At 40.6% G+C, this 27120-nt stretch overlaps 1 protein-coding gene across 7 annotated transcripts in view; it reads left to right on the forward strand.

The window, feature by feature from the left end:
* Window positions 1-27120, forward strand: part of LOC124068890 (cAMP-specific 3',5'-cyclic phosphodiesterase 4B-like) — a 46133-nt gene that overhangs the window by 4830 nt on the left and 14183 nt on the right. For 2 of the 7 annotated variants that reach the window (XM_046407420.1, XM_046407421.1), the window contains 7 exons: window positions 5684-5830; window positions 11499-11746; window positions 12115-12171; window positions 16795-16989; window positions 17112-17148; window positions 17885-17955; window positions 18735-18784. In XM_046407420.1, the coding sequence (XP_046263376.1) occupies window positions 5789-5830; window positions 11499-11746; window positions 12115-12171; window positions 16795-16989; window positions 17112-17148; window positions 17885-17955; window positions 18735-18784 (700 nt within the window). In that variant the 5' untranslated portion in view covers window positions 5684-5788. Of the gene's footprint in view, window positions 1-753; window positions 1513-5683; window positions 5831-11498; window positions 11747-12114; window positions 12172-12799; window positions 13107-14730; window positions 15137-16794; window positions 16990-17111; window positions 17149-17884; window positions 17956-18734; window positions 18785-27120 lie in introns of those variants that run through there. The other 5 variants (XM_046407422.1, XM_046407423.1, XM_046407424.1 and 2 more) reach the window with 5 other exon arrangements.

The following is a 27120-nucleotide window of genomic DNA, read 5'->3' on the forward strand; positions in this document are numbered from 1 at the left end:
GTCAGTTAATTTACTAAACATTCCAGCTCTGTTGGAATAACATGTTTGTAATTTATAACTTTGTGTGTCATTCTGATTTCAATAATCCATGATTAATATATCATTCTAATGGTTACTATTGCTGTCTGACGTGAGTGTAAGGGCACCTGCATGAAGTGCAACAACTGCTTTGTGTGTTGAAGATGCCCACACACACAGTGTGGGAAGGAGGGATAAGATTAGAAGAGTGTTTGCCTTTAAACTTCTTGCAGGCTTCCAGCAAGTATCTTCTCTTTGACATACAGTCCATGATCTTATTATATTCATACAAAAATAACCACTTAACAAGCCTTGTGAAATATCGATTGGTATCATATTCTGTGGTGTGTGCATTATACTGACATTGCTAATCCATTGTTGCAATTATTGCTATATTTTGAGTCACAACATGTTCCAGGAGGGATGCAGTGTTTTTGCAGGTGTGATCTCCTTTATGAGCAATAATGAATTAGTGTGTATCCCCCTGGTCATTCATCTAACATTTCTTTTCTTCTGTCTGCAGCTGCTACATCTAAAACAACTTTTTTTTTTTCACTGAGCATATTTCAAAACAAATTAAACAAAAGTGTGCACACCACAGTCTAATGCAGAGTTCTGTTTTTCATCTCACTTGTGCTGTCTGTAAGTACCTTGTGTTTCTGTAATTAAGAGGCCTGTGAGCGTTAGCACTGTGTGCTTCAGGAAGCTCATTCTGTGCCCTGGGGCCCAAACAGGACAATGTCTAGCTTATTAATCCTTTTCATTTTCTGCTTTTGCGTCTGCTTGCTTCTAGAGATTAAACTATTAGACATGACTAATAAACAATAAAACTGTTAAATGCTTTAAGATGCTATCAGTAAAATGATTCTGGTGTAGATGTAATATGATGAAACACTCAAGTCTTGTCTTTGAACTAAATATAAAGTGTGATGGTGACTTTGGTCAATTCCTCAGTGCAGTGCATGCTAGTTCCCAGCAGTCCTTTTAGTGAGAACTGCAGCTATTATTTTCAAGGTCAGAAGGAGAAACTGTTGTATCTTAGGGATATATTTCTGCAGTGATAAAGCAAGATTGTGCAATCTCTTTTGTTTGGCCATTAAAGATTAGCTCAGTGTCAGAAAATGACCTCAAAGCTTTTTTGTGAAAAGTTTACTTTGGAGCAGAAAGAGACAATGCTTCAAAGTATATTTGTGAATAGTCAAGGCCAGTACACAATTTTAAACTGATAGATGAATTATTTTACCAGGGGACAGACTTGTGTGTTCAGACTGCAGTTTCCAAGGTGTGAATAAAGTGGGTGTGGTGTTGCTTGAATTAAACAAATATGAACAGGCCCAACAGGCAAGCAGGTCCTATTGCTCCTCTCTCAATAGCTGCCGTGTCTTGTGACTAGCAGTGCTCACTTCCTCATTTTACACTCACCATTTGATGCATGAGTATATGAAGGCTAAAATAAAATACAGATTAATTTTGCACTGAATGGATCAAAGCTGGGTAAGTTTTTTTTTTTTTTTTTTCTTAATGGTTCCTTCATTCAGCAGTAAATCTGGCTTTTTTGGCTGTTTATGTGTGACCACTGTAGTTAATTCTAAAAACCATCATTGTTGTGACACACAGATGGATTTGAAAGCACTTATTGTGGGACTATAGAGTAATTGAACGTAATATCAGTGCAGTTCCACGCATGGTTTCCTGAGCCTCCTTTGTTTTGGTGCCACAAAAGCTACCCTTGTGTGGGTGTCCAGTGATTTTAAATATATGACGGCTACTGACGTACCCTCCACAGCTCTCCTTTGTGCTTGGACGCTGTGAGACATGGACTGACTGGTCAAATGGCAACATTTTCTCACTGCGCCTAGCAATGTAGCCTTGTTGACCTCTTATGTAAAATATGCGACAAAAGTGCAAACATTGGGTGTCATAATAGCATTGTGAGTTGTCCATTTACATTACAGACTGTCAGAGCGCTGAGATTGTTTAATTTAAAATGATATGTAATGTAAAGTACCCACATTTGATAAAGGACTTGAATAATAAATTGATTTTAGCCAATTAATTTTCTGTCGGTCCAATAACAGATCAATCAGTGTTAGCCCACCATACACTGCTGTATCAGGGAAAATGATGCAGATGATAACTGTGCTGCACAGACAACATACTGTACTTGTACATACTTTGTTCATGTGTTTTTCAGCACCCGTATATAATAGATGAAGTAACAGATTCAAAGCTGTAAAGTCCTTCCATAGCCTTTTGTATTGTCCTTGAGTTGTAAGTTAAACTGCACTGTTAAATTGAAGCGGTCTGCTTTAGTTTCTTTTGTTCCAGTGGGTGATATACACCCAGCTCAGTGATCCCTGGTGTTTTTGTCAAAATCCATACCAAATCCTTACAATAAGCATCTGGAGTGCTTCCCCATGACCGTGCATTCTGCTGCCCGCTTCGCATCAGCAGCCAATTATTTGTAGAGGTACAGGTATCCGCTATGGGGTTGACCAGTTGCTGGGGTTACACAGATGAAAGCTTACTTGAAGCATGTTTTTCTTAAACGTGGAGGCAGGATATGTTTTCAATCCAGGATCTTTTGTCCAATGACCTTCATTGTTTTGAGTGAGAGGACCCTTGGGTTTTAGGTATAAATGCTCCTCAGAGTCTCAGGCTCTGTCAGTACATCTGGGCTGCCCTGAATGTACTGACACAGTCCTGACCGTTTCACCGAATTACTGATGGCAAGGAAACTGACTGAGTCAACAAATTAAACAAATCTCAAATTAAAACAATTACTTGTAGAAGATGGTGTGAGTAGATGTCTCAGATGTGTTTCTAGCAAACATTAAATAACCCCAGCTTTGAAGCAGTGCCGTTGTGTTTCCTGTAACTGTGATGTTGTCCACGTGTTAGTAAAGTCCTTCGTGACACCACAACCTTTGGAAATCGATCTTTTGAAGAACAGAAACAAATCCTTAAATGGCGTATACCGTCTGAATTCATTAAAACTGGTCTGACAACTTCCCCGAACTGCTTGTTACAAAATCTAACCCAGCTGTGGTATATTGAACATAGTACAAGTGCTCCTTCAGGACATTGACCTTTGTGGGCCTTTCTTCTGGTGAACTGTGCCAATAGTCTGGAAAATCTTTAAAATTGTAGGATCACGCTGGATTATTGCTGGGCTTAGAAGACACGATTTAACATAACCTTGTACTGGTTGGCTGCTCTTCTTGTTTGGTAATGCCGTTCTCGGTTCTGTCCATTCACCCAGCTGTAATTTGTAACAGTTTGACCTTTTACGGAAGAACACAGAACAAAGGCTCTTTTGGAATATTAGGGCAGACAGTAAGGATGTTAATGATATGCATTCAGAAGGATGAACTGTTCTGATAGCTAGAAAAATATTTTCCTGTAGAAGTTGATAACTGCTGGCTGGATTTCCATGTAGTGGGTTGTACAAAAATGCAAGGTCCCTCAGAAGATGAATCCTGCTGATTTGATGGGACTGATAATTTTAATCTAATCCCACCATTAGGGTGACTTTTGGGTTTAGTGTCTACACAGCTTTGACGTGGATTGCTAAAGTTGTCATAAAATGATTTTTAATAAGAATAGTTTAGTACTTGGGCTCACAAGTGACGCTCTCTAAGTATCTAAATAGCTTATGTTCACGCCAGAGCTTAATCATTGACTTGAAACATTTGTATCATGAAGTGTGAAGAATTTGAATGGTGTTCTTGTGAACCTTGTAATGAACACATCTGTGCAACATCATGCATTATTGAGAAGACTTCCCTCCTACTGAGATCTGAACCAGCGGCTGAAGAGTCGTCTCACAGAAGCTCAAAACACTAAATATGTGATCTGCTCTCATTTCACCTCTCATGTAATTTTTTTTTCACCAGAACTGAGGGCAGCAGGGAGCCATGCATGTAGATGTTTTCAAACCTATAAACGAGATCAGGCCGTTTGATCAGCAGAGAAATTAGGCCATTTGATTTGGCGGCCTCTGGAAATCGCCAACAACGTCCAATAGCCAGTCCCACACTGACTCTAACACAAGGAGACATGCATGCCAAACAAGGGGTAATATGAGGGTAACATGGGAGGGATCAATGGTGACATGGAAAATATTGATTCATTTCTGTCATATAGATTAGTCACTCATGTCTGCCTGTTGGTGCTTTTCCACCGGCTGTGGTCATTCTATAATTGATGAGAGTACAGTCACTGCCTTCACAAGAGGCTGACAGGCCTGAGTGCACTGAAGGACCTTCAGACAGTCGCATGCACAGTAACACACACCAGGATTAAAGGAAAGACAAGTCACTTTTATTTAACTAATGTAACTTAAAAGCTGGCTTCAAATGTCTCTTCAAGTTTTTAAGATTTTTTTTTTATCTCCTCTTTGAATTTTTTACATTTGTGTCATGTTTCCTGTTTTTATATGGTTGCATTTGACATTTAACAAGTTTTTTTTTCACATCCCTGCTAACACTACTCACATAGGCACACACACACCACACACACACACGTCCTGTGTCAGCTGACGTTGTGATGTTGGAGTGGAAGACTCCATGCTAACATGCTGAAGCTGATGGGATCAGTTTTGCAGGTGTTTGATCATAAACCAAAGATTAAGAGAAATTTCACCTACAACCTGATGATCTTTTGTGTGTGTGTGTGTGTGTGTGAGACACCTGATGGTGTCACTAAAGAAAAAGTCAGCAGCTCACCAAGGTCATTAGATTTAATTGTCTGAGGACCTTGATTATCTGGATAAAATTTCATGGCAATTTATCACATAGTTCAGATTTCGGTCAGACTGAAGTTATTGTTCTACATTGCCATCCATAAAACCTTGCTACAAGTATGTGACGTAAGGTATCAAAAAGTGTTGTTTGGTATCTGACACATATTAAACACAACAACATTATTTAGACTAATACTAAAAACTTTCCAAACCCCACAGTTTTAGAAGAAGAAGAAGAAGAAGAAGAATCAGCTTTATTGACAGTATATATATTTTTACATACACACATTGAATTCGTGTTCTGCATTTGACCCATCCTTAGTTGAACACACACATGCAACACCCGGCAAATTACATGCAGTGAAACACACACAGGAGCAGTGGGCAGCATCAAGCGCCCGGGGAGCATATTGGGGGGTTAAGTGCCTTGCTCAAGGGCACATCAGCTGGCTAATGGAGGGGGGGAGCATTTTTTGCATTAATCACTCCACCACACCCAAATTTTTCCTGCCCATCCGGTGGGGGAATCGAACCGGTGACCCTCCGATCACAAGCCGCTTCTCCAACCTCTAGGCCACAGCTGTTTTTATTGACATTACAGTATGAACGTGTCTACTCGTACAAACTTGTAACAGCTGAGATAGATAACCCATCACAGTTCATGTAATGTCTGGGTTTTCTTTTCTTTGTTTTTGTGTTTTGTTTTTTTTCTTGTTTGTTCTTTTGGCAAAATTATGTAATTATGCAACACAGTGTAGACTTGTGAAATTACTGCACACAGAGCTGCATCACCAGGTCAGAACAACAACCCAAGTCTGACATGACTTGCAGACGTGATGTTCACTGTCAGGCACGCAGACTAACTTTTGGAAATGGACACCGTATCATTGCCCCCACCTTCCTCTCTGCTTCCATGTGCAGGCGTGCTGGTGAGGCTGCCCAGAACAGGAGAAACAGGACAGAACTGCGTTTTCTGAGGAAGGATCAAGACGTAGAGAGAGAGAGTCTGACTGAACATTCCTCAGGATGAAGAAAAGCAGTAGTGCACAGGGAGTTACACCAGGCGATGTAAGTATTGATTTTTTTTTTCCAACCATGTATCTGTTGAAATGCATGAATCCTTCCATGCGTTCATTACACTGTCACTCATGATTTCTCTCTCCCGCCTCTTAAGTTTACAGCCTAATTCTGCGGTTTGCACAGTTACTGTAAATTCTGTAATGTTTGCCTCCCAAACAATGATACAGTGAGCTCTATATGGAACTCACTGAGGCAGCAAGGTGCAGCATGTCTGTGTGTTGGTCGATGACTCATAAACAGATGACTGTACTGTACACAACAGACCGCTATCCGGCAGGACACGCTGCAGAGAGCGAGGTGTGTGTGTGTGTGAGAGAGAGAGAGAGAGAGAGAGAGAGAGAGAGAGAGAGAGTTCAGAAGATGATAAAGACAAAGCCTTGACGAGTGAGGCAGAGTTTAGAAGAAGGAGGCAGAGAGCTGGACGAGGGGGAGAGGTGCTAAAAGACAGTTCACACCAGGAGACATTTAGGACATTGACTGAATGGAAACACAAATGAGAGAAGGAGGGAAGGACAGATCTGACAGAGAGGCCCATCTGCTTCTCCTCCATGCCGCCGGTGTTTATCACGGAACAGCGATGCCAGATCATTTACTTTGACATTGTCCAACAGGAGCTCAGAGCTACGCTACATTCTGGGTGATGAAAACAGCCCTGCTGTGACTGGCCTCCATCACCCTCCTCACCCCCCCGGGCTAGTCGCTGAAAATATATGGTAGTGCAAAAATATTCTAACACTTGTTTAATGATGTTATTTCTCACTTTTTATATGTGACATGTACAATTTAATTTAGCATAATGGTCAGTAATGTCACAGATTATTAAGTGATTTTTTTTAACTTTTGTGCCAGCAGTGATGTTGATAATAGCAGACACATTTTTCAAAAAGTTGGCATCTCATTGCAGAATGAACAACATTCAACATTCATTTGGTGTTTTAAAGGTATTTCAGTGTAGTATAATAGATGTTAAAGCTGCTATCAATAGCTTTCATGCTACTAAATAGTTCCTGTAGTATTTAAGATACATGTGAGGCATTAGGGAACTGGCACCACCGAAAAATGATTTTGATTTACTGACAACACTGTAATAAAAAATACAACATGTGAGACTTTGTTGGGGAACAGAACAATTATTTCTGTCATTGCACTTTTAATTTACTGAATTCATCAGCTTTATCAAGGTGAAAACAGGCACTCAGAGACATTAAGATACATACATGTATTTAAGTACAATTTCAGATGCTTGAGTGTTTTCATTTTATGCTGCTTCATACTTCTACTGCATTAAATTTTGGATGACAATACACCCAATACTTTTACTTCAGTTTGCAGATTCAGATTATTAATACTAAATCTAAATAAACTAATAAATTATGATGTATTATTATGGATTATGCTACCAGGTAGTATATAAAGAAAAGAGAACTACTAGAAAATAACTTCTCCTTTGCCAGCTGCAGTATTAGTGATGTTTACACATTAAAGCATTGGTAGTTATAATCCAATGATATTGTATGTATTAATCTGGAATGAGCCTATACATAATGAATGATTTTACTTCTGCTTCGTTAACTATATTTTGATGTTGATAATTATGTTTTAACTGAAGTAAGGATTTGAATGCAAGACCTTTACTTACAATAGTGTTTTTAGTTCTTTCCACCATTGTAAATAATGAATAAAATTACTTAGTAGAGTTGTAGGAAGCGATTCATTTAATTAATAGTTAACATGCAAACAACTAGTGGTTTATTTTGCATTGCGTTTAAACATCTGACAAGTACAAAGCTGTGTTGTAGTTTTTCTTCGAACATTTGACTCTTCCACTCCAACATCATAACATCAGCTGAGATGTAAAGAAGTAAACGCATGTCTCAAGTGCAAACACATATTGGGACACCTGACCATTACATCTACAGAGACTTTAATACCGTAAATACAGAGACATTAATGTGGAGTCAGTCCCCTCTTTGCAGCTGTAGCAGCTTCCATTCTTCTAGGAAAGCTTTCTATAACATTTGGGAGTGTTCCTGTGGGAATGTCTGCCCATTCAGTCACACTGATGTTGGACTAACAGGTCTGGCTCACAATCTCTGTTCCAGTTCATCCCAAAGGTGTTGGATGGAATTGAGGTCAGGACTCTGTGTGGGCCAGTCAAGTTCTTCCGAACCAAACTCATCAACCATGTCTTTATGGACTTTGCTTTGTGCCCTGGGACACAGTCATGCTCATGCTGGAATGGAAAAGGACCTTCCCCAAACTGTTGCCACAAAGTTGGAAGCATAGCGTTGTTCACAATGTCTTGGTGTGCTGAAGCATTAAGATTTCCCTTCACTGGAAGTGAGGGGCCGAGCCCAACCCCCCAAAAAACGGGCTGTTTTATTTATTTAGAGGTGTGACTGGATACTTTTGTCTATATAGTGTACCTATTATATCACCAGATTCTTGGCAGTACAGAGCCCTGTTATTCAGAAAGCAGACAATTTCCAAAGTCACTGAAAAAAGGAATCCTCTCATAAAAGGCAACATGCTAACCTTGATGATGTAGTAGTCAAATTAATTTTGAGCTTAAGTCATTTTTTCCTTTTTCTCGTATCACAGAAAATTTAATTGAGGTTCTTTGAAGACATCTGCTATTCTTTCCCTCTCAACACCCTTGAGTGTCTGTCTCCTGTCTTAAAATTCAGAATGTATGGCCTTTTAATAATGAAAGCACTTTCTGATTTTTTTTTTTTTTTTTGGCTCCTGCATTCAATAATTCAGGCTACATCAAGCCAGGTTGTTAGAGGTTCACTCCTAAAGCTGTCTCATTTATATCACCTTCTTCAGAAAGGCTTTTTGGATGTATCCCAGAGAAAACTGACGTTGTTTAGGCTCTGCAGCCAAGAAACGTCCTTTCATCTTCATCGGGAAAACACCCACTCCACCTCTGTTTGACAGTGGATCTACACTACCTCCATTTCAGACTCAGTGTTTTACCTTTCAACTCAGTTCCTGTCCTTTCATAGCCATGTTCCGGCAGATATGAATCCAGGTTTCTAAATTTACTCTTCTTTTGAAAATGACTAACATCTTTGTCCTACTCCTGGCTCATATACAGGTGTACACTCAGTATAAATGAACACTATTTCCTCTTTCCAATGGAATTTGGACCACAGACACAGGATCAATGAAATACAATTACATGTCCAGATGTCATGGAAGCAGTCAATGCGCAATTGATGAATAATTTGGTAGTGAACACTGAAGACTGTGACGTACTAGTAATTGACTATTAGATCTTGTTAAACGGTCACTTGAACAGATTTATGTTTTGCCAGATTTAATTTTCTCCTTTTTTCACAGAGACTGGAATATCACGTCTTTAAAGAGAGAGCCACAATAAATCAGACTAATTGCATTTCCTAGAAGGAGCAGAGGAGTTAGCAGAGTTGTAGACTCCTGTCTGTCTGTGGTTTCTGTCTTATTCAATTCTTTCCTGGTCTCATCTCCCACTTGCTTTGTCACTGCCATTACTTTTTGTATCTGTCACTGGAAACAGGACGTGAGATGATGTCATCTTCGTGACGGTTGTCTGCATTTATTTCTGAATTACTCTCCATTCTCTACCCGATCATGTGTCTCACGTTGCTCACCCACTCATTAATGTGAACTTTATAATCTTTCCTTTTGGCCTTTTCATTTCTACGTTTGTCGGTACTTGCACGTGCGCTGTCATTAAAGAGACACTGAGACACTGAACTTTTCTTGGTAATATAAAGAAGTATTTCTCATTAAAATCTCTCATTAAAATACAGTGTTAAAAGATGACAGTGTTACCAGCCCCCTCAGGAGATTTTTTTTTTTGGGGGGGGAGTGATGATACATCGCCTGAATGAGAGAATGTGCATATGTTTTCACAGTGGACCTTTTGACTTGTTACCAAATCTAAAAGCCATTGTAGTGTTTATTTTTAACAGCTGCTTTCTTTTTCAGATGTAAAAAGCAGATTTCTAATTGCTGTGTTTTTGGTTTTGTCTTCTGTGATTGTAAACTGAACACCTTTGGAGTTCTGGACTGTCGGTTGGACTAAACAAGGTGTCTGAACTAGTCCTCTTGGGCTTAAGGACATAGTGATGGGCATTTTTCACTATTTTCTGATAGTCAGATTAATTGATAAACTGCGGTCTGTAGGTTTATCTGTAATTAAATTACTATATCCTTCTTACCTGCAGTACTAGAGTTAGAGCAGTAAATCTGCCAGGACCCACATGTATGCTGATATTCGCTTATTGCAGATATATTGCAGTGCACAGCGTATGTTGGCTGATAAGTGACTAGAAATTTCTGGATAGAAATGTCGGACTGGGTCTGAGGTCACTGAGAGACATTGTCATCATTACATAGTTTGTCCACTAGAGAGCAATGATAGGTTGAGAGCACTTGATCAGAATTCTATTTCAAAAACCTGTATCAAGATTATTGTTTGTGTTACATTTACTCTGGCTGACATGTCAGATTTTTTTTAAACTTCAAAATTTCGATATTTTATAGCAGCAAGTAATTGCGTTTAGTTAAAATGCAAATAGGGAAATTACATTACGAAATAGGAAGTTCATATTTGATTGTATGCAGGCTTGATTTTGTCAAATTGTGTGTGAGCTGTCAGGCCTGATGACAGAGAGGTGGTTAGACTGTGGCATCACTCTTTCTCCTTCTCACACACACACACACACACACACACACACACACTCTCTCTCACACTGTCGACCTCTTTCTTTCACACTGATCTTCTCTGTCTCCTGTGCATCATGCACAAAATAGACAAATGTTTTCTTGCTTGCCAAAGCCACGTTCTTGAAATTCCTTAATTTCCTCATTTCCCCACTCGGCAACATTGTGCGTCCCCAGCTCCCCTGTTCATTTGAACCCTGTCGGAGTGTCTCATTTAAACTTGCATGTGGCGAACATAAAGTGGAGTGTGATGTATGTGGAATGAGCTCTGGCAGCCTGTCTCATTTCCTAAATGTCCTGATTTGTTTACAACCCATCATTCCAGTGAAACAGCCACGGCTCCTTACTGGAACCTTCACACTCAACCCGACACATTAAATATACAATTTATATTCAGCACAGCTTCATAAAAATGTCAACGGGCACCTCGGGTGTCAAGGGTCTGAAATAGGCTTTGATCAAACGGTGCATTTTTCAGTGTGTAGTGGAAAGCGTAAAAACATAAGCGCAGCCAATGTACTGTAACATTGTGTACGACAGTGTGTTAAACAAGGATATATGCAGGACAGGCAGGTTGTTTACTTTGAGTTTTAAACATTTGGGCTTCCTTGAATCACTTTAGTACAGCCATGTTTATATGTGCTCAAATTGTCTCTCGAGTCTTCTTTTGTACCGAATGACGTTCCTTAATACATTACTTAATTCTTGTTTTTCCTTTAATTTATTTCTTTTTCATTGTTTTAACTTTTGGCTCTCTCTATTCAGTCTTCTTGTTTTTGTGCTCCTTTATCCAGTAACATTTACCTTTTACCTTTCAAGCAAACACAGAGCTGATATTAATTTTGTTTTCTTATCCTTTTCTTGCCCTGTCTTTCAGGAAGATTGTGCTGCCAATTTAATGAAAATGTGAAACATCATAGTTGTTTTGTATATCTCCCCTCAGGAGAACAAGGAGGCTCCTGTGGGACAAGTTTCTACAGGCAGCACCCTCGGGGCAGAGCTGTGCAAAGTCCACAGGCGGTTCTCTGGTAACCTGCAGTTGCCTCCGTTGTCATGGCGACAGGCAGAAAAGGAGAGGGACAGGGTCAGATCGCTAACGCCTGAAGAAGATCCAGTGACCCAGACAAGACCCACAAGCCTGCCCATCGCCTCTCTGCCCCGCATCGACATCACACAGGCTGACCCTGACAGGTACGAACAAACAACAGAGTGATACCACGTTTCATGTAGAAGTGATGTGTTGTGAGGTGTCACTGCTGCTGTGGCTGTTTGCCTCAGGGTGATTTGTTTTTATTTTTGTCAAGCTTATAGTTTTTGAGAACTGTTGCTCAAAGTTTTGTATTTTCTGAGCAGACTCTTCACAACATGTTGTGTGCTTTGAACAGTGGGAGTTTGGTGTTTTCACCATCATCTCACCAATAGGTTTGCAAATGAGCGGCAAAGTGTGTGTGTGTGTGTGTGTGTGTGTGTGTGTTTGTGTGTGTGTAGTTTTTTATATATATAGTTTTTTTTTACTGCACAATACCTTGTTTTCCTCTTAGTTTCTCTTGTTTCTACAGTAATAGCTGTGACCCTGTGCCCTGGAGAAGAGCTCACTTTTTCCAAGACATCAGATGGTATAAAATAATTTGGCATCATTCAGAGAAAAACACTGTTATTGCTGTGTCTGCCTCTGAGACTGAACACAGTAGGCTGCTGTTCAACTGTAGCGTTAATGCAAGCCGTACAGATAAAGGGTAGTTTTTAATGATGGTTGCCATTTCACATCAATGAATGTCAATTTGCCACATACATCCTTTTTTCTTTGAACCACTATGACTCACCCCACTTAAACTGCAGATGATTGAAGGCTCTCTGTCCAGTGACTCTCTCCTCAGTGGCTTTCGTCTCTGTAACACTCGCACTCTGTTCTACTTCTTTTTAAAGGCATGGGTTGCATTTATCTAGATTAAAGGTCACCAGCTAGCAAACTTTTGCCCTGTTTATTACATGGGGCGGTGGACACACCACAACTTTAAGTGATATTTTCCAGCCGATTGATTAGCCAATCGGCTTGTTGCTCTTGTTGTTTTGGATTTTCTTTTGCATCATAAATATTGCAGTGGGGGTGTCAAAACTTTTCAGCCAATCGCATTAACCATAAACTCAGAGGTTTTCTCTTCTGAGTGAATGTATGTAGCACAGCGCCATGCTTTCGATCTCAGGGAAGAAGAGGGTTTGAGTGCAATAGTCTACAGTACTGTAACTCCTTATTCTTCATAAACATAAAACCAGTGAGAAAAGGCTGTGATTGTTTTCCCAACAGTGTGATTTCAGCTGTTGTGAGAAGGCTGCAGCATTTAAAGGTCTGGAATGTCATTCTTGTTGGCATTGGACTTGGTTGTAAAGCGCTAATGGAAGCCAGCGGAGGGAACAGGGAGCTCAGGTCGGGCTGGGCAGACTCATGCAGCGCTGTTGATCCCGGTCAGAAACTGTCACCGAGATGCTTTCGCAAGCAGGTGGTAAACAAGCATCTCCGTCGATACAGACGCTTCACTGTAGCAAATACCTGGTAAGAATTTGGTTGGTGTGTTTCTTGTGAGAAGAGTGGTTACTTCACTTTATTCATTTTGTCTTTACATGTCAGCAAATTACTTATTATTATTTATTATATATTATTTATTTGCTGTGTTCTTAAAGAGATACATGGTTATTTGGGATTTATTTAGGCAAGTGTGTAGGAGAGTGTTTTGTAAGAGTATATAAAAGCAATGGAAACAGACACCGCCAGTAACATATGAAGAGTCTGGCGATGATAGTTGGCTGCAGTGTCCTACATGTCGTAAGTCCGGTCAAGTGTATCCATAGAGCCAGTGATCATGATTCTCTCAGAAGGCTTTGTAATCTGTACAGTGAAGGACATGCTCTGTCACTGGACCCTTGATTCAAATAATGAACTCAGAAATGAAAGAGAAGCAAAGAGAAACCTCAGGAGAAGGAAGAGATGCAGGGTCTTTTTCGTCGATGACCAGATATTCTACAGTTGCCGCTGCAGAATCACAGTAGTTTGGATAATTAACTAAACTAACTAAACTAAAGTGTTTTTCAGATCCTGCACTGCTTTCTAGGCGCATGCTGTTGCAGAGCCTCTGTTATTTATGTGTTGAAATGTGGGAGAGATGATGAAATTGTTTTATCACAAAAATGTTTCTGTTTTTGAAACATTGAAAAGTACAAGCTGAGCTAAGCAGCGAGCCGAGTGCTTTTCTTCTGGGATGTGCTACGCTTAAGAGAAGTATCTTCCTTGACCCCTGTATGAATAAATACTCGTTATCATTGCTCATAATTATTTATGAGTTCCTGCTTTACTCTCTGGATCTGGTGAGTGAACATGGAGTCAGTGTTTTCAAAAGTATATCTTTACCAATGCAATGGTCTTGGTGAAGAAAGCCAGTGTCTTTCTTTTTCCCCTCTCTGTTTCCACTCAGACGATAATGGGAGGCTCTGGTTCTTCTCTTTCTTGTGAATCTCACCCAGTCACACTGTCAGGGTCGCTTTCAGCCCATTCTGATACCTCCTATGCTAAGTGAACTCCTCTAATGCAGAATTACAATGTGATATAAATGCTATCAGCTAACCCTGTCTCCTGCCGGAACTACGACATTAATGTTATACTAGGTCGCTATGTGAGGATAGCAGTCAGATATTACTCCATGAAAGACTTTATTTTGGACAGACAGACTTTTCTGATACACACTTGGAGCCTGGCTTTTCTTCCTTAAACGGGATGATAATTGTATCTCTTCACATTTGTTTTGGCCATCATGTTGAACCGTATTATCATTATATTAGAACATCTTGGGAGCCTTGTCTCGCCCACCTCTACCCTACTGCCTCACCCCTGCTCTCCTGCCTAAAGAAGAGATGATTGCACAAACCCAGCAGGGGTGAAGTGCAGTCTCACTGTTTTCTTCTGTCTTCCTGCTAAAAATTTTGTAAATTCTCAAAGGTGAAAAGGTCAAGCAGTTGTCTGAAATTAATTAATTGACTGTCGCAGTGATTATGATTTGTAGTAAATGTGACTGAAAGCCATAGGCAAGGTTTTTACCCTCTGGTAAATATCTACATTACACCCTGCGCGTTAATCAAAGTTTCTGTGTTGGAAATAATTTGAAAATCATGATTTTTCCACTTTAATGACTCCCTTTTTTAGTGAGTGCATATGTTTTTATAGGATATTATAGTTGGCCTGTTGAAGGGTGGGCTGGGATGATGAATGCACTGACTAATCTGCAGTGGTTTCATAAAAAGGGAAAAAGGACAGGCGGTCAGATAAACCGCCAGTGCTCCAGCCCAGATCTGCCTGTTGATGTCTGCCAAGCTTACGTTAGTCCAGCACGTGGCCTGTTACTGCACAGAAAGGGGGGTCTGTCTGTGCATGTGTGTGAGCGAGCGGCCACAGTATCAGTGCTTTGCGTTGCCTGATGAGGAGTAAGGAGGTGGAAGGGAGAGAAGGATGCCACGCAGATCCCCCAGGTGCAGAGTCGGGCACTTCGACTTCAGCGAGGAAGTGGTCAGTCGGGCGCACCTCTCAGCTCCTAGGTGATGCTTTAGCACTTGATTGTCTTTCTTTTTTTCAGTTTTTTTTGTTTGTTTTGTTTTATTTTTTGTTGTTAAAGTTGTTAATGTTGACTCTCCCTTTGTCTATTTAGAGCCTTTCTGTCTTTCTTTTCTCTCAAAATGTGTCCATGATTACATCATTACTCTATCGCATTGTGAAAACTTGTCTCCAAAAAGTAAAAAAAAGTGGGATTTGAGACAATTCATTGAACCAGACCGTTGCAGTGAGCTTTAGAGGATATCAGGGATCTACAGAAAATATGTGTGGTGGACATACAGTAGTTTACAGACTGTGTCAGATTAAGAGATTAGATTGCTGTAGGTAAATCATGCTGTTAATGTTGTGAAGTTGGGATTTGGATGACGCAAAACACAACGTGGATGACGTTTGTCGTTCTGTCATGTGTGCAATCAGCGGCTGCACTTTTCTCATTAATCTGAGCCTCTCTGGCAGAGGTGTGGGACTGAGAGTGTCTCAGTGGGATATGTGCCTGGTTAATCCCACATGTTATGGAAATTGGAGGTGGGGTGGATAGTTAATGAAGAGTTGACTGAGTACTGAGTGTTTTTGTGAAAGCCCTAATATACTTAAAAATAACGTCAAACTCAGGATTTAGTGAGAGTTATTTCTTTTTTATTCATGATTTGCGGCATCTGTTGTTCCTGCTGAGCTCTGACACTCTGACCTTTCACCTCTAAACTGCGGTCCATCTGACCTGATCATCTGGTTACACAATAGCTTGTCCTCTCCTCCTGCACACACTCCATTGTGACAAACAGATTATATCCGCCTGTGCGTGTGCATGTCTGCTGGTTTCACTGTGGCATCAGCAAACATGCTGGGTACATGGACTGTTTGCATTATGTTTACACATAACTTGTACGCCTTGTGTCAAATTGGCTGCTTGTTGGTTGGCTTTTGCTCTGAGCATTTGTTCATAAGTTCACTGCTTTAGACTGGTCATGTTTTCAGTTTTATTCTTAATGGATTTCTTTGTCAAGAACCCAATCTAAAAACATTAATCTCAAGCAATCAGTGGAGATTTAACCCGTTTACTCTCTGAGCTGGTAGATACAGACACTGACAGAGTGCATCTGTCACTATATAGTAAACAAGGTGACTTAAATGAACACCAGAATTTACCCGACGCGAACACCAGAAGGAGCTAATCTCTCTCTCTCTTTTTTTTTTGGCTACTGACCAGGGATGAATGAGTGGAGCTGTTATTGATAATATTCCAGTGAGACGCAGACCAGGGCAGCAGTTTACAATAAAACAACCCCTCCTCTCACTGACGAGCAAAGCGTACTTATTTAATGAACACATCAGTTTGGATTTTAGGCTGTGGTAATCATTTTAGGGTTTATGCAACCATCTCTTTCCTGGATGAGATATGTGAACGTGTTGCGCAAGCAAGTTCTTAGTGGCAGCTTATTGAAAGTACTTCGGCCATGATGACAACATTGATTTGATTGTCAGTGAAAATGACTGTGTGATTAATTATGTAAGTTTAGACATCCTGAAGGTGATTTAGGAATGACCATTTTCTGATTTCTTTTCATTACATACATGCTTGCTTTTTTTTAATCTCAGAGTCTCTTCCTTGTTTAACGCAATGCTTGTTTTTCTCTCGTCTCAGCTTTGAAGTGGAGAATGGCCCATCATTGTGCTGCAGTCCTTCAGACCCACAGGCATCCCCAGGCTCTGGTCTGGTCCTACATCCCAACCTGGCAGGCCATGGCCAGCGCCGGGAGTCCTTTTTGTACCGCTCTGACAGCGAATACGACCTGTCCCCCAAGTCCTTGTCGAGAAACTCTTCCATTGTCGGAGAACTGTGAGTTGAAATGATCATTGAGAGAGAGACTGCTCTTGTATCAAGTTCACTTTGTTCAGCTTTGTGGATTTTTTTTGTGTAACTGTCAGTCTGTGCTCACTAGTTTCCATTTCCCATTCCAGGCATGGAGAGGACTTGATTGTGACTCCTTTTGCCCAGGTAAAGCTGATTACAAGTCAATGCAAAGAAGTTAAGAGTCATCTTGTTTTGCCAAGTAGCATTTTTGACTTTCCCCTGAAAAACCACAAGTCTTCAGTCATAATAAACTTCACACCAATGTCCATGCTTCTAGAATGCAATGACACCAATTTCCCTGTTGGTGTATTGGTCAGGAGTCCCAATACTTCTGTCTGTATTATGTTGCTCCAAACAGTCAAAATAACGTGATGATTTTGTCTGACTTCATGCTGTTCTTTGATATTTCAGCCTGAGAAATACAACAACTATAGTTTCCTTACAACATATCTAACCGCATACAAAGAGAAAACCCAGGTTTATGAATGTACTAAATTTGGTACATATGACATATACATATGGCATATCAGTGAATCCTAAAGGTTAAGAATTGATTTGGGCTGATTTGGGTGGGAGTGGAAGCAACAGGCATAATTTGGCACAGCTGCAAAGACCACACTGAATTCACAGCTAATTAATGATTATAAATGATGCAGGCACAAAAGGTAGATAATCAGCTGCAAACTTTGCTAAAAAAAAAAAAAAGTACTTAAAAACTTATAAAGTATAGAAAACCAAAGTATTTTGGAGTAGTCATCACATTATCTCAATACTATGAATATCACAAAAAATTTTATGCAAACACTCCTCATAATTCAACCCCATCTTTGGCTATTGTGGCTTCTCCTTCCCTTCCTTTTTCTTATTTTGTTTTTTCAAGGTTCTGGCGAGCCTTCGAACGGTCAGGAACAACTTCACCACCCTGACGAATGTGCAATGTGCATCCTCCAAGTAAGTTGTCTCATAATGTTTTTATAGCATCTGCCTGTATTTTGAGTGACTAAATGCTGAGGAATTTCTTCAGATTCGAAACTGTTATTTCTATACTGGGTGCTTTTAGTCATTTATGTACAGTTAGAAATCCCCCACATAATTTTTTTTGTTGTTGTTGCATAGCTGCATGGTGAGTTTTAGCTCTTAGGGATATGTTTAGATGCCACTCTTCAAGATTCCATGATATCTCACTAGGGGGCGCCAAGACACCAAAAACATTTATTAATGCAATGGTCTCATAGAGACTAAACTGACTGCACTAAACTGACTTTAAAGATTCTTGAAATGTTAATGCTAAAACTGGTTCGCAGCAGCAGTAGTGCGAATCCTCACCTGGACACCAAAACATTTTAATTAAATGAATGTTGGAAATGGGGGCTACCTCATCCCATTTGAGGACTGCAGGATATCTCCCTGTCAGCACCGAAATGGGTCAGTTGTTGCTGCTGCTTTGGGTTTCCCAGAGGTGGACATGGAGCGAAGACAACCTCAGAGAGAGGTCATCCTGAGCCAAAACTTAGACATGACAGTGTCACTTTGTAGAAAATCAGACCTGTGACCAGTTCAGAGAACTGAAAAAGCACCTGTTTCATGTTTGTGCTGTGGCAACACAGACTGCTGCTGAAACCAAGTCGTACTGTGGGGGGGTGGGGTGGGGGGGGGTGCATGCAACCATTTGTCACACATCAGGACTCCTGATTCTCAGTAATAATGGACTTGTTTCCCTCTGGTTGCAGAAAGTCTCCTGCTGCCAGTCAGCCCTCTGTCACCAAAGTCTGTCTGTCAGGTGAGTCTTATCATAAGCCTTCCAGTATATGAAAAGAGAATTTTAATTACACCATCATTAACTTGAATTATTCTGGAAAATTTGGAAAACTGAAGCATTTGATGCAATGCATGCCTGTTTGGCTGTTTATAGAAGTCACTGCCGTGTTGCAGATTTGAAAGATATATATGTGAGATAATGATCCAAAAATAATACACCCTGTGTTTTTTGTTAATCACATACACATACCCATGCAGTTTCATGGATAAAAGCCAGAGATGAAAATTTTATTTGCATAAGCACAATTGTCAACAACATTTATAATGTTGAACAAAGAATGGCATCAGCATACTGTTTCTACAGTCTCATGCCTGTGTAATGAATAGAGTAAACTCTGCCTTGACAGCACACAAGTGTTCTGCATGCAAAAGCTTAATTAGTGTAGATGATTTAGGTAGAAATATAATTTCTTATGAAAATTTCCTTGTCAACTCAGTGATTGTTGTACAGCCAGCACAAACTGTGTTATCTGTGAGCACTTTTGCACATGCAAATAGAAACTGGAATCTTTTCAGTTGTGCATACAGGAAACTATGACTTGATAACAACAGAAAAAATGCCTTGCACTGACGTTAGGACTGAACAGAAGGAAAGAAAGATGGTGAGAACTACAAAACGATCAGTAATGGTTCAGACTGAGATTAGGTTTATGTAAAGAAGGGAAGGGATGAATGAAAGAAAGAGAGGGAAGGAGAGCCGGGGATATTAGTTCCTGCTGAACTGGTTCTTCAAGTCTGATTGACGTCAGCACGGCCTGCACACGGGTGCTCTCTGCTTCCTATCAGCACAGATGGGCCGCTAGGAGCGTCCCGCAGCAGGAAAAAATACAGAGACAACTGCGAGGTTCTTATTGTCCTTCCTCCTCCACACTTCTCACAAACCTTGACCTTCTCAAAGCAATCTCTGACGAGTGAAGCTATCCTCCATCAAGATAGAATGAGATAAACAAAATGTGATTAACTCTGTGTGAATTCGTTTGAAACCTCTGAGAAAAAGTAGAAACAGTACACTTATGTTTCTACAGCAGCTTTCCCACTCTAGTCCCTACATAGAAGTTCTCTGTCTCTAACTTATCCTGAGCACACAAAGAACATACAGTACACCTGCCACTAAATAATAGTAATTGTTCAAAGGACACTACAACAATTAACAATATATATATAAAGAGAGATGCCCTCATATCCTCTCTTGTGCTGCGTTCTGTCTCATTTTCATCAACTCTTTGCCCGGAAAAGGAGAACAGATTTTTCCTGTTTTTCATCTGTGTTTTTCAATGAGGCTATAGCCCCGCTTTTGGAAAAGACACAGTACCTGTGGCTTTCTGGGTATGAGCCCAATGTGGATGGCTGATTATGAGTGCGGTGAAACTTTGAATACCTTTGTAAAGGCATTTGAGATGGACACAGTGAAATAGACTGAAGCTCATTGGAACTGGAGGGGGAGTAGTCTAAATTCCTGTAGGAGACCTCACAGAGATACAGCGGGTTCATGAACGTGTAAGAGATTTCCCAGATTGTTGCAGGGAATGAGATGGGGAAAGAACAAAAACACAGCAAAGGTCAGGGAGAGACGTCACAGTTTTTGAGCCTTTTAATCAGATGCGATATGAGAGAAGCAGAAAAAAGAGTCAGACTGGATGAAATAAACAAAAAGAGCAGGAACGTGACCGCACTCACTGGGTGAAAGTGCACAAGAGGCAGAAAACTGTGGGGGTATATTAAAGATCAGCTCAGCTGCAAATGCGTCACTCTGGGCTGTTTGCGCTTTTAGCCATCTTACTCCAATAACGTGAGGGGATTGTATTTTTCCTCATGTGAGTTAACAGTTTACGCTTCACAAACCATCTTGGCTCTGTCACATGAAGTCCCATGAACCCTGCAGGCAACAAAGGGCTCACTCTTCCCTAAATGATTCAGATTAAAGCCGTTGCTCTATATTGTGCCTGATAAATAGAACTTTTGAGGAGAATGCTTGATCATGATGTCTTTGAGCGTGAATGATTGATGGTTAATCTGTAACTGTTATTGCTAGCTGAATATTGTCCCATATGGTCCGGACTCCAGGGGCCGTGGTTAGTCATTTGACCAAGAAGGGGATATGAACTCTCATCATGTTCTTGGAGCACGTGTTCCCTTTGAGAAAATAATGTTTACACAGCATCTTCAGAAATGAATGCTTAAGGCAGCACAAGTTTGCCCAAGTAGGCTGCCTCATTTAACCCTTTCACATGTCCTCCCTGGGGTCGTGAGTGAATGGAAGCACATAAGATCGATGTTCAGGGAAATCTGCACTGCCAGTTTCCCACCTCAAGACCTGAGAAAAACTCTGCTGATATCACCTCCACAACCTGCAAAAAACATCTGTATTGTTACACTGTTACAAATGAGCAATCTTTGGTTGTATAAGAAACTGTTGAATTGAACAGTTAAGTCAAAGTGAACCATACGAAAATTTATAAATATTTATCAATGAACATCAAATTCAGAGTAAGAAATACCTAATATATAAATAAATCTGTGAATGAACATCCACACCAAACTAATCAACAAATAAGGATGGAACTGATCAGTTAAACCGTAAAACACGTAGGTGGAGGCTGTGCAGCCGTCTACCACTATTGGAGCCGAGTTCTGCTGATACCAGTAGTAGTTTGTCGTTTTGGTGCTGATTAATTAAGTAGCTGTTAAGCTAAGCTAAAGGGCTGCGGAGTATAGACTTTATAGACTATAGATGGCCATTTATTAGAGTGGAATAAATCCTCTCATTTGACTGTCAGCAAGAAAGAGAATAAGTAAGCATATTTCTTTAAATAATTTCTAGATCTGTTGTGGGAATTTGTAGTGTAGATCCCCATCAAATTCATAGGATGTATTATTTTATGGGTTTTTTTTTAAATTATATTTATTATATTAAATTTCAACATTTATGTATTAGATCACATTGAGTTGCAGTATGTTTCCATTGGAATGCCTTTTGTCAAGGTTCATTTTAGGCCCCCCAGGGAAAAGGTTTAAACACTGTTGTGAAAGACTTACTATGGCCTTTTGGGTCAAGTGTTAAATCATATGTATGCTATGATAGTTTTATCAGTTTACAGACATTTGAAGTGTCTCAGTCTTTGTCACTGTTGTCGACAGACAATTTGTCTTTCTCTGTGGGATGCATGTCAGCTGCAGTAAGCACATTCTCAAGAATTTAGACTTAAATGCAAACTGCAAAATGAATTCAGCTCAGCAGACATCTGCATTCAAACATACACATTGTTTGCTTTGAAGCTGAACAAACACGTGACTTTGTGCGTAAAACTGCTCAGGGTGTGGGGCCCCAAAGCAAAGCATTATTCATTTATCTTTTGTTTCTTTTTTGTAAACACATGCTGAAAGAGAAGTAATGAAATACTAAACAGGTTATTCCCACAGAATAGAGAAGATGAATAGCAGGTCTTAATCACCAGTAATCTGCCCTTTGATGCAAAGTAACAAGGAGTAATCACTTTTGAATCAGGGCAGGGCTGTTGCAGTCTTGTGTGTACATTTAAGTCTGTGTCTGCACGCATGAAGTATAAAGGACAAAGCAAAGCAGTGGTGTCTATCATTAACAGGCAAATGTGTCCAAACATTTCAGTAAATAATTAAATGTTTCTGCATCTGCTATCTGGTAGCACTGCTGTATCACTCTGATCAGAGATTATTGTCTTTGCATGATGTTTGGTGTTCTTGTTTAAACTTGTATTCTTTGCATGCGAGTTTTAAAATTTTGAATAAACAGATGGGTGGACGGACCCACAGACAGACAGCTGACCACAAACTGACCGCCCTCACAGATGACCCGTCATTTTTAGACCAGCCAGTCCGCTCCACTCCTGTCTGCAGTAGTTACTTTGCTCCGCAGCTGGAGTCCATGTCAGGTTTTCCAGGCTCACAGCCAGTGGAGAGGATCCGGAGGGCTGGAAGCGTGCAGCCTGGTTAAGTATTTGAATTATGTCATTGACGTCAGCACAGTCATAAACCTCGCTGCCGCCCATCCCTCAAGCTGGCCCGTGCCAACACAGCTCCATGGTGCATTGTGAAGGAGCTGCCAAACAGGCCCTGACCAGGTGTGTGTGTGTGTGTGTGTGTGTGTGTGTGTGTGTGTGTGTGTTCAAGTTGAAGTCTTTTGTTTTGATAGCTGAGGAGATTATGCCACAATTGTAAACTATGAAGAGACATAATCAGTAGTGACGATTGTTTGTGAAAGACAATATTGTTGTGGTTTCGGGGTTGGTCCTAAATGCCCATCATCACACCGCTGTTCTGATAATATATCACTATCTAGTATATATCCATCTATCTAGTCACTTATTTTATTGAAGTATCAAAATAACACATCGAGCTTTCAACCTGTTTATTGATCTAGCAGTGAGTAAATGAGATACTTGTCTGTGAATAAGACATTTTCCATCATAATCTGTTAAGGTTAGATGTACTGAAACAAAGTGAAGTGAATATATGCACACAAATGCACTACAAACCGTCTACATTCAAACAGTAGAAATGACAGAACTCATAAAGATAAAAGAGTAAAGACCATGCAATTTGATATAAACAATGTGGTTTTATCTGCTGATCTGTATGATGCTGACAGTTTGAAAAATATTTAGTAGACTAAGTGAGTTGACGTATAGCACATTATTGGATTAATTTTTTGGAACTTGAGTCGCTTCAGTTGTTACTACAAGACATTCAAAAAAGTTTTATTTTAGTACTACAATGCTGAATTTGTTTCTTTATCTGTCATAAATATATGTTAATCAAATGTGTGTGAAAATGTGTCAAAATGAAGGAGCAGATCCAATGGTATGAATGTGAAGCAGTATAAGCAATGGAAGTTACTTAGTCAGAGAGCAAATACTGAAATGTGCTGCAGATATGTCACTGATCAAGTGGAAGATATTTGCAGTTTTAGTGTATTTTCCCACCAGGTGTGTACTGAGGTGAGTGTTCACCCACATAGATAACCCCTTTCTGTTTCTTTTTGACATTCTCTCCTTTTCTTCTTCTGCCTGTTTCTTTATGTCGAACCCCCCCCCCCCCCCCCCCCCCGTCAGTCCTGACTGCTGAATGTATTGACGTACATTGGGACTGATAACAAAGGTGATTCATGGCTTAGCCTCAAGTCTTGGTCTGTCTCAGCTCCACGTGTAGTGTCAAGTCAAACAAACAGCGCTGGGTATGTGCACGTATCAGCGTCTGAGCGTTTTCTCCTTCATGATGTGCTGAGGTCAAGATGAGGAATGTGTGTGTTTGCGTACGTGCAGATACCACGGCGCTGTTTGCACTTTAACTGATGGTGATGACTCAAGCATTTTTTCATTGACCAGTTGTTGTAACTGGCTCCATTGTTTCCTGACAAGTCAAATTAGTATGAATAAACACGACTTAAGCCATATTAGTCACCATGTTAAAGTCAACCTCACTGTGAAAACTGACATACTACATGAATATCTCAACTCTACATCAACCCTGTAAAGCTGCTTACACAGAAACTCTGCTGTTGTCCCTGATGGAAAGTAACTAAGTATGGTTATTTAAGTACTTTACTCTGAAGTACCATAATGTTGGGATTTCACAGGTAAAGCATTTACTAACAAAACATGAAATATAATGCATTTTTATAGATATTGTTATATATTTAACTACCCAACAGTATATAAAGTAGGGAAAAGTGGCATCTTCAGCAGCTACAACATTAACATGCTTCTTACCTGCTGCTGCATCAATACCACTAATAAAAATATATAAATAAAATTTAATGATCAAATCACTCTGTGCCATTAACTTACACTTTTGAATGGAGGGCTTTTATTCATAATGAATAACTTTTTCATTTTGGTGGTAGCACTTTTGCCAATAGTAAATAAAAGAGTAAAGGATCTGGATACTTCTTCCACCACTGGCTGTAGCTTATCAGTAGGTGGTATAATAGATTAGGCAGTTCAGTCGTGCACACCAAGCTTCAGCGAGACGGCGAGGGAAACAGGTTTTGGGGGTAGGCTGAGAGCACAGAGAGGGGCAGTGTGAGGTGGATGTGAGCGGAAGCTATCTCAGGCAGGACTGGAGGTGGTGGGGGGGGTGTTCAGCCCAGCCCTGGTCATTGGTGCAGTTGATGGCTCTCACAGAGGCCGGTTTGTGGCCCTATAGGGGAGAGAGGGGAGGCAGACGGGGTCTGTCTGCACACTGAGGTCTGTTGTCCTCTCGGCAGCCTCCAGCATATGGCCAAAGCATTAAGACTCACTGAGGGAAAAAAAATTAACTTCTGCTGAGAAAAAAAAAAAAAAAAAAACAGACTGGAAAAGTACCTCGCACTCTGTCTGGAGCAGGTTTTTCAGACTCAAAGTGCGTCACGCCACCTTTGACTGGTGACATTGTGAAATATCTGTCAGCTCATTTAGCACTCTGTATTTATGATGAAGCAGAAGTGATGATTGATTCACCAGTTCCCATCTACTCCTACTCTCTGTGAGCGCGTAGAATTTTGTTTTAATTGCGATTTCGTGTCAAACTTGATTACAACATGATGTCATGTTAAGGAAGTGTGGCCCCAGGTCCAGCTGTTGTCATTTTTAGGAAATGTAACAATGAATATGTTCTGCTTCAGTGATCTTTGCTGTAGGGAAGTGGTTTAAAGCCCTACACAAAAACCAGTTAACTTTTGTTCTACATCTGAGGGTTTTTACAGCCATCAGTTTCTGGACTATGTATATGAATCAGCCGCCAGCTTGAAAATGACCTGAATCCCGGTCATAGAGGCGGTGTGGGTGCGCCAAGCTTTTGATGTTTTCCTACTTCCCTCTTAAAATGTCTCATGTCTCTATGTGCCCTCATTGAAGGGAACAGGGGCAGGATGTGGTTGCACCTTCTTGGCAACGGCTCCTGCTCCTATGGCTCAAGACGGCTGTGCATTGCTGTGCACCCCATTTCAACAACTCACCACCTTGTGCATGAGCTTCTTTGATTTCTGCTCTGTGTCGCTGACTTTTACATGTCTTGGATGCCGGTGGTTCCTGTGAATAGTTTGCACCACGAAGCTTGGCGTCCACCGGTATATTGTAGCCAAGGGTTTTTTCAGTTCTCCAACCTGGAGCTGAAGTAAAGGAAAATTGGTCTGACCTGAAGAATGAGACTAGCGCTAGGAGTCGTGCTCATGTAATCTGAGTAGCTGGTGGCCTGATTTCTAAAAGCCACAGTCAGGCTTAAACTTGAAGTTGAAACTTGACTCCCCTTTTTGACTCAGAAGAGTCACTGACATCAAGTTGTTTTGATATCTTTCAATGGGGGGAGGTTTCCTCAAATGCACTTTTACTGTCTGAGATTTCATTGAAGTTCTTTGTTAAACGCCGGTGGTTCAGAGTCTGTACGCCATCACTGCACTTTGAAGTGCTTTGATCCACTATATTGACGTAAATTGGGGAGCAGCACGCTGGCTGTCCTGTTGTGCTAAGCATATGGGGTAAATTTATTCCATGTGTGAAGCCCTATGAAGTAGAGATCAGTCTTTTCCATAGAAAAAAGAGAGATCCAGATGCGTTCAGCGTTCACTCCCTGCGGGCAGAAATTTGTTGGATCAACATTCTTGCCAGTATATCAGAGAATGATGCTTCTTAATGTGTTTCCTTGCGTTTTATCATCTCACTGCATTTCTCATAAACCACTTTTTTCCTTCGAGAACGCCTACCACAAGTGAGTCATAGCTGCTAACGAGAGAGGTATTTCATCGAATGACGGCTACGGTTGTCCTCAGCAGTCGCTTTGCCATTCAGTAATTCTGCTCCGTGTTTTGTGTGAGTTCAGGCCCAAAGAGGAAGTGCTTTGGTTTCTTTGGCACACAGTGAGACCCTGGCCTGGCCTACCCCCAATTCAGGGAGTCAAAGTTTGCCTCTAGTGTTCCTTGTGCAAACACAGTTAGGTGCTTGATGCAGTTTTTTTTTCTCCCCGAGAGAGGTTTGGAGCAGAGAGAGTCAGTTTGTCAAGCATGGTGGTGTGGTGTGAGCAGAGTACAGCCTTGAAGTGGTCTGAATGTTTCAGAAAGGAAGTTGCTGGGAGTGGAGGGGACTGGAGCACTTGTCTGTGCAGCAGCGATAAAGTGCATCAAATAAGTTTGTGTCACTTCCTTCACGCCATCCACTTTTTCTTCTTCTTCTCCTTCCTGTAGTTTTAAATGTTAGACATCAAGATGTCATGAAGGGAATATAAAGACGGGACGCCAGCTGAGTCTCCTTGACAGAGAGCCCCTGTTCAGGCAGTCTGTTTGTGTACTGT

The sequence above is a fragment of the Scatophagus argus genome, chromosome 13, assembly GCF_020382885.2.
Source record: "Scatophagus argus isolate fScaArg1 chromosome 13, fScaArg1.pri, whole genome shotgun sequence".
NCBI lineage: Eukaryota > Metazoa > Chordata > Actinopteri > Scatophagidae > Scatophagus > Scatophagus argus.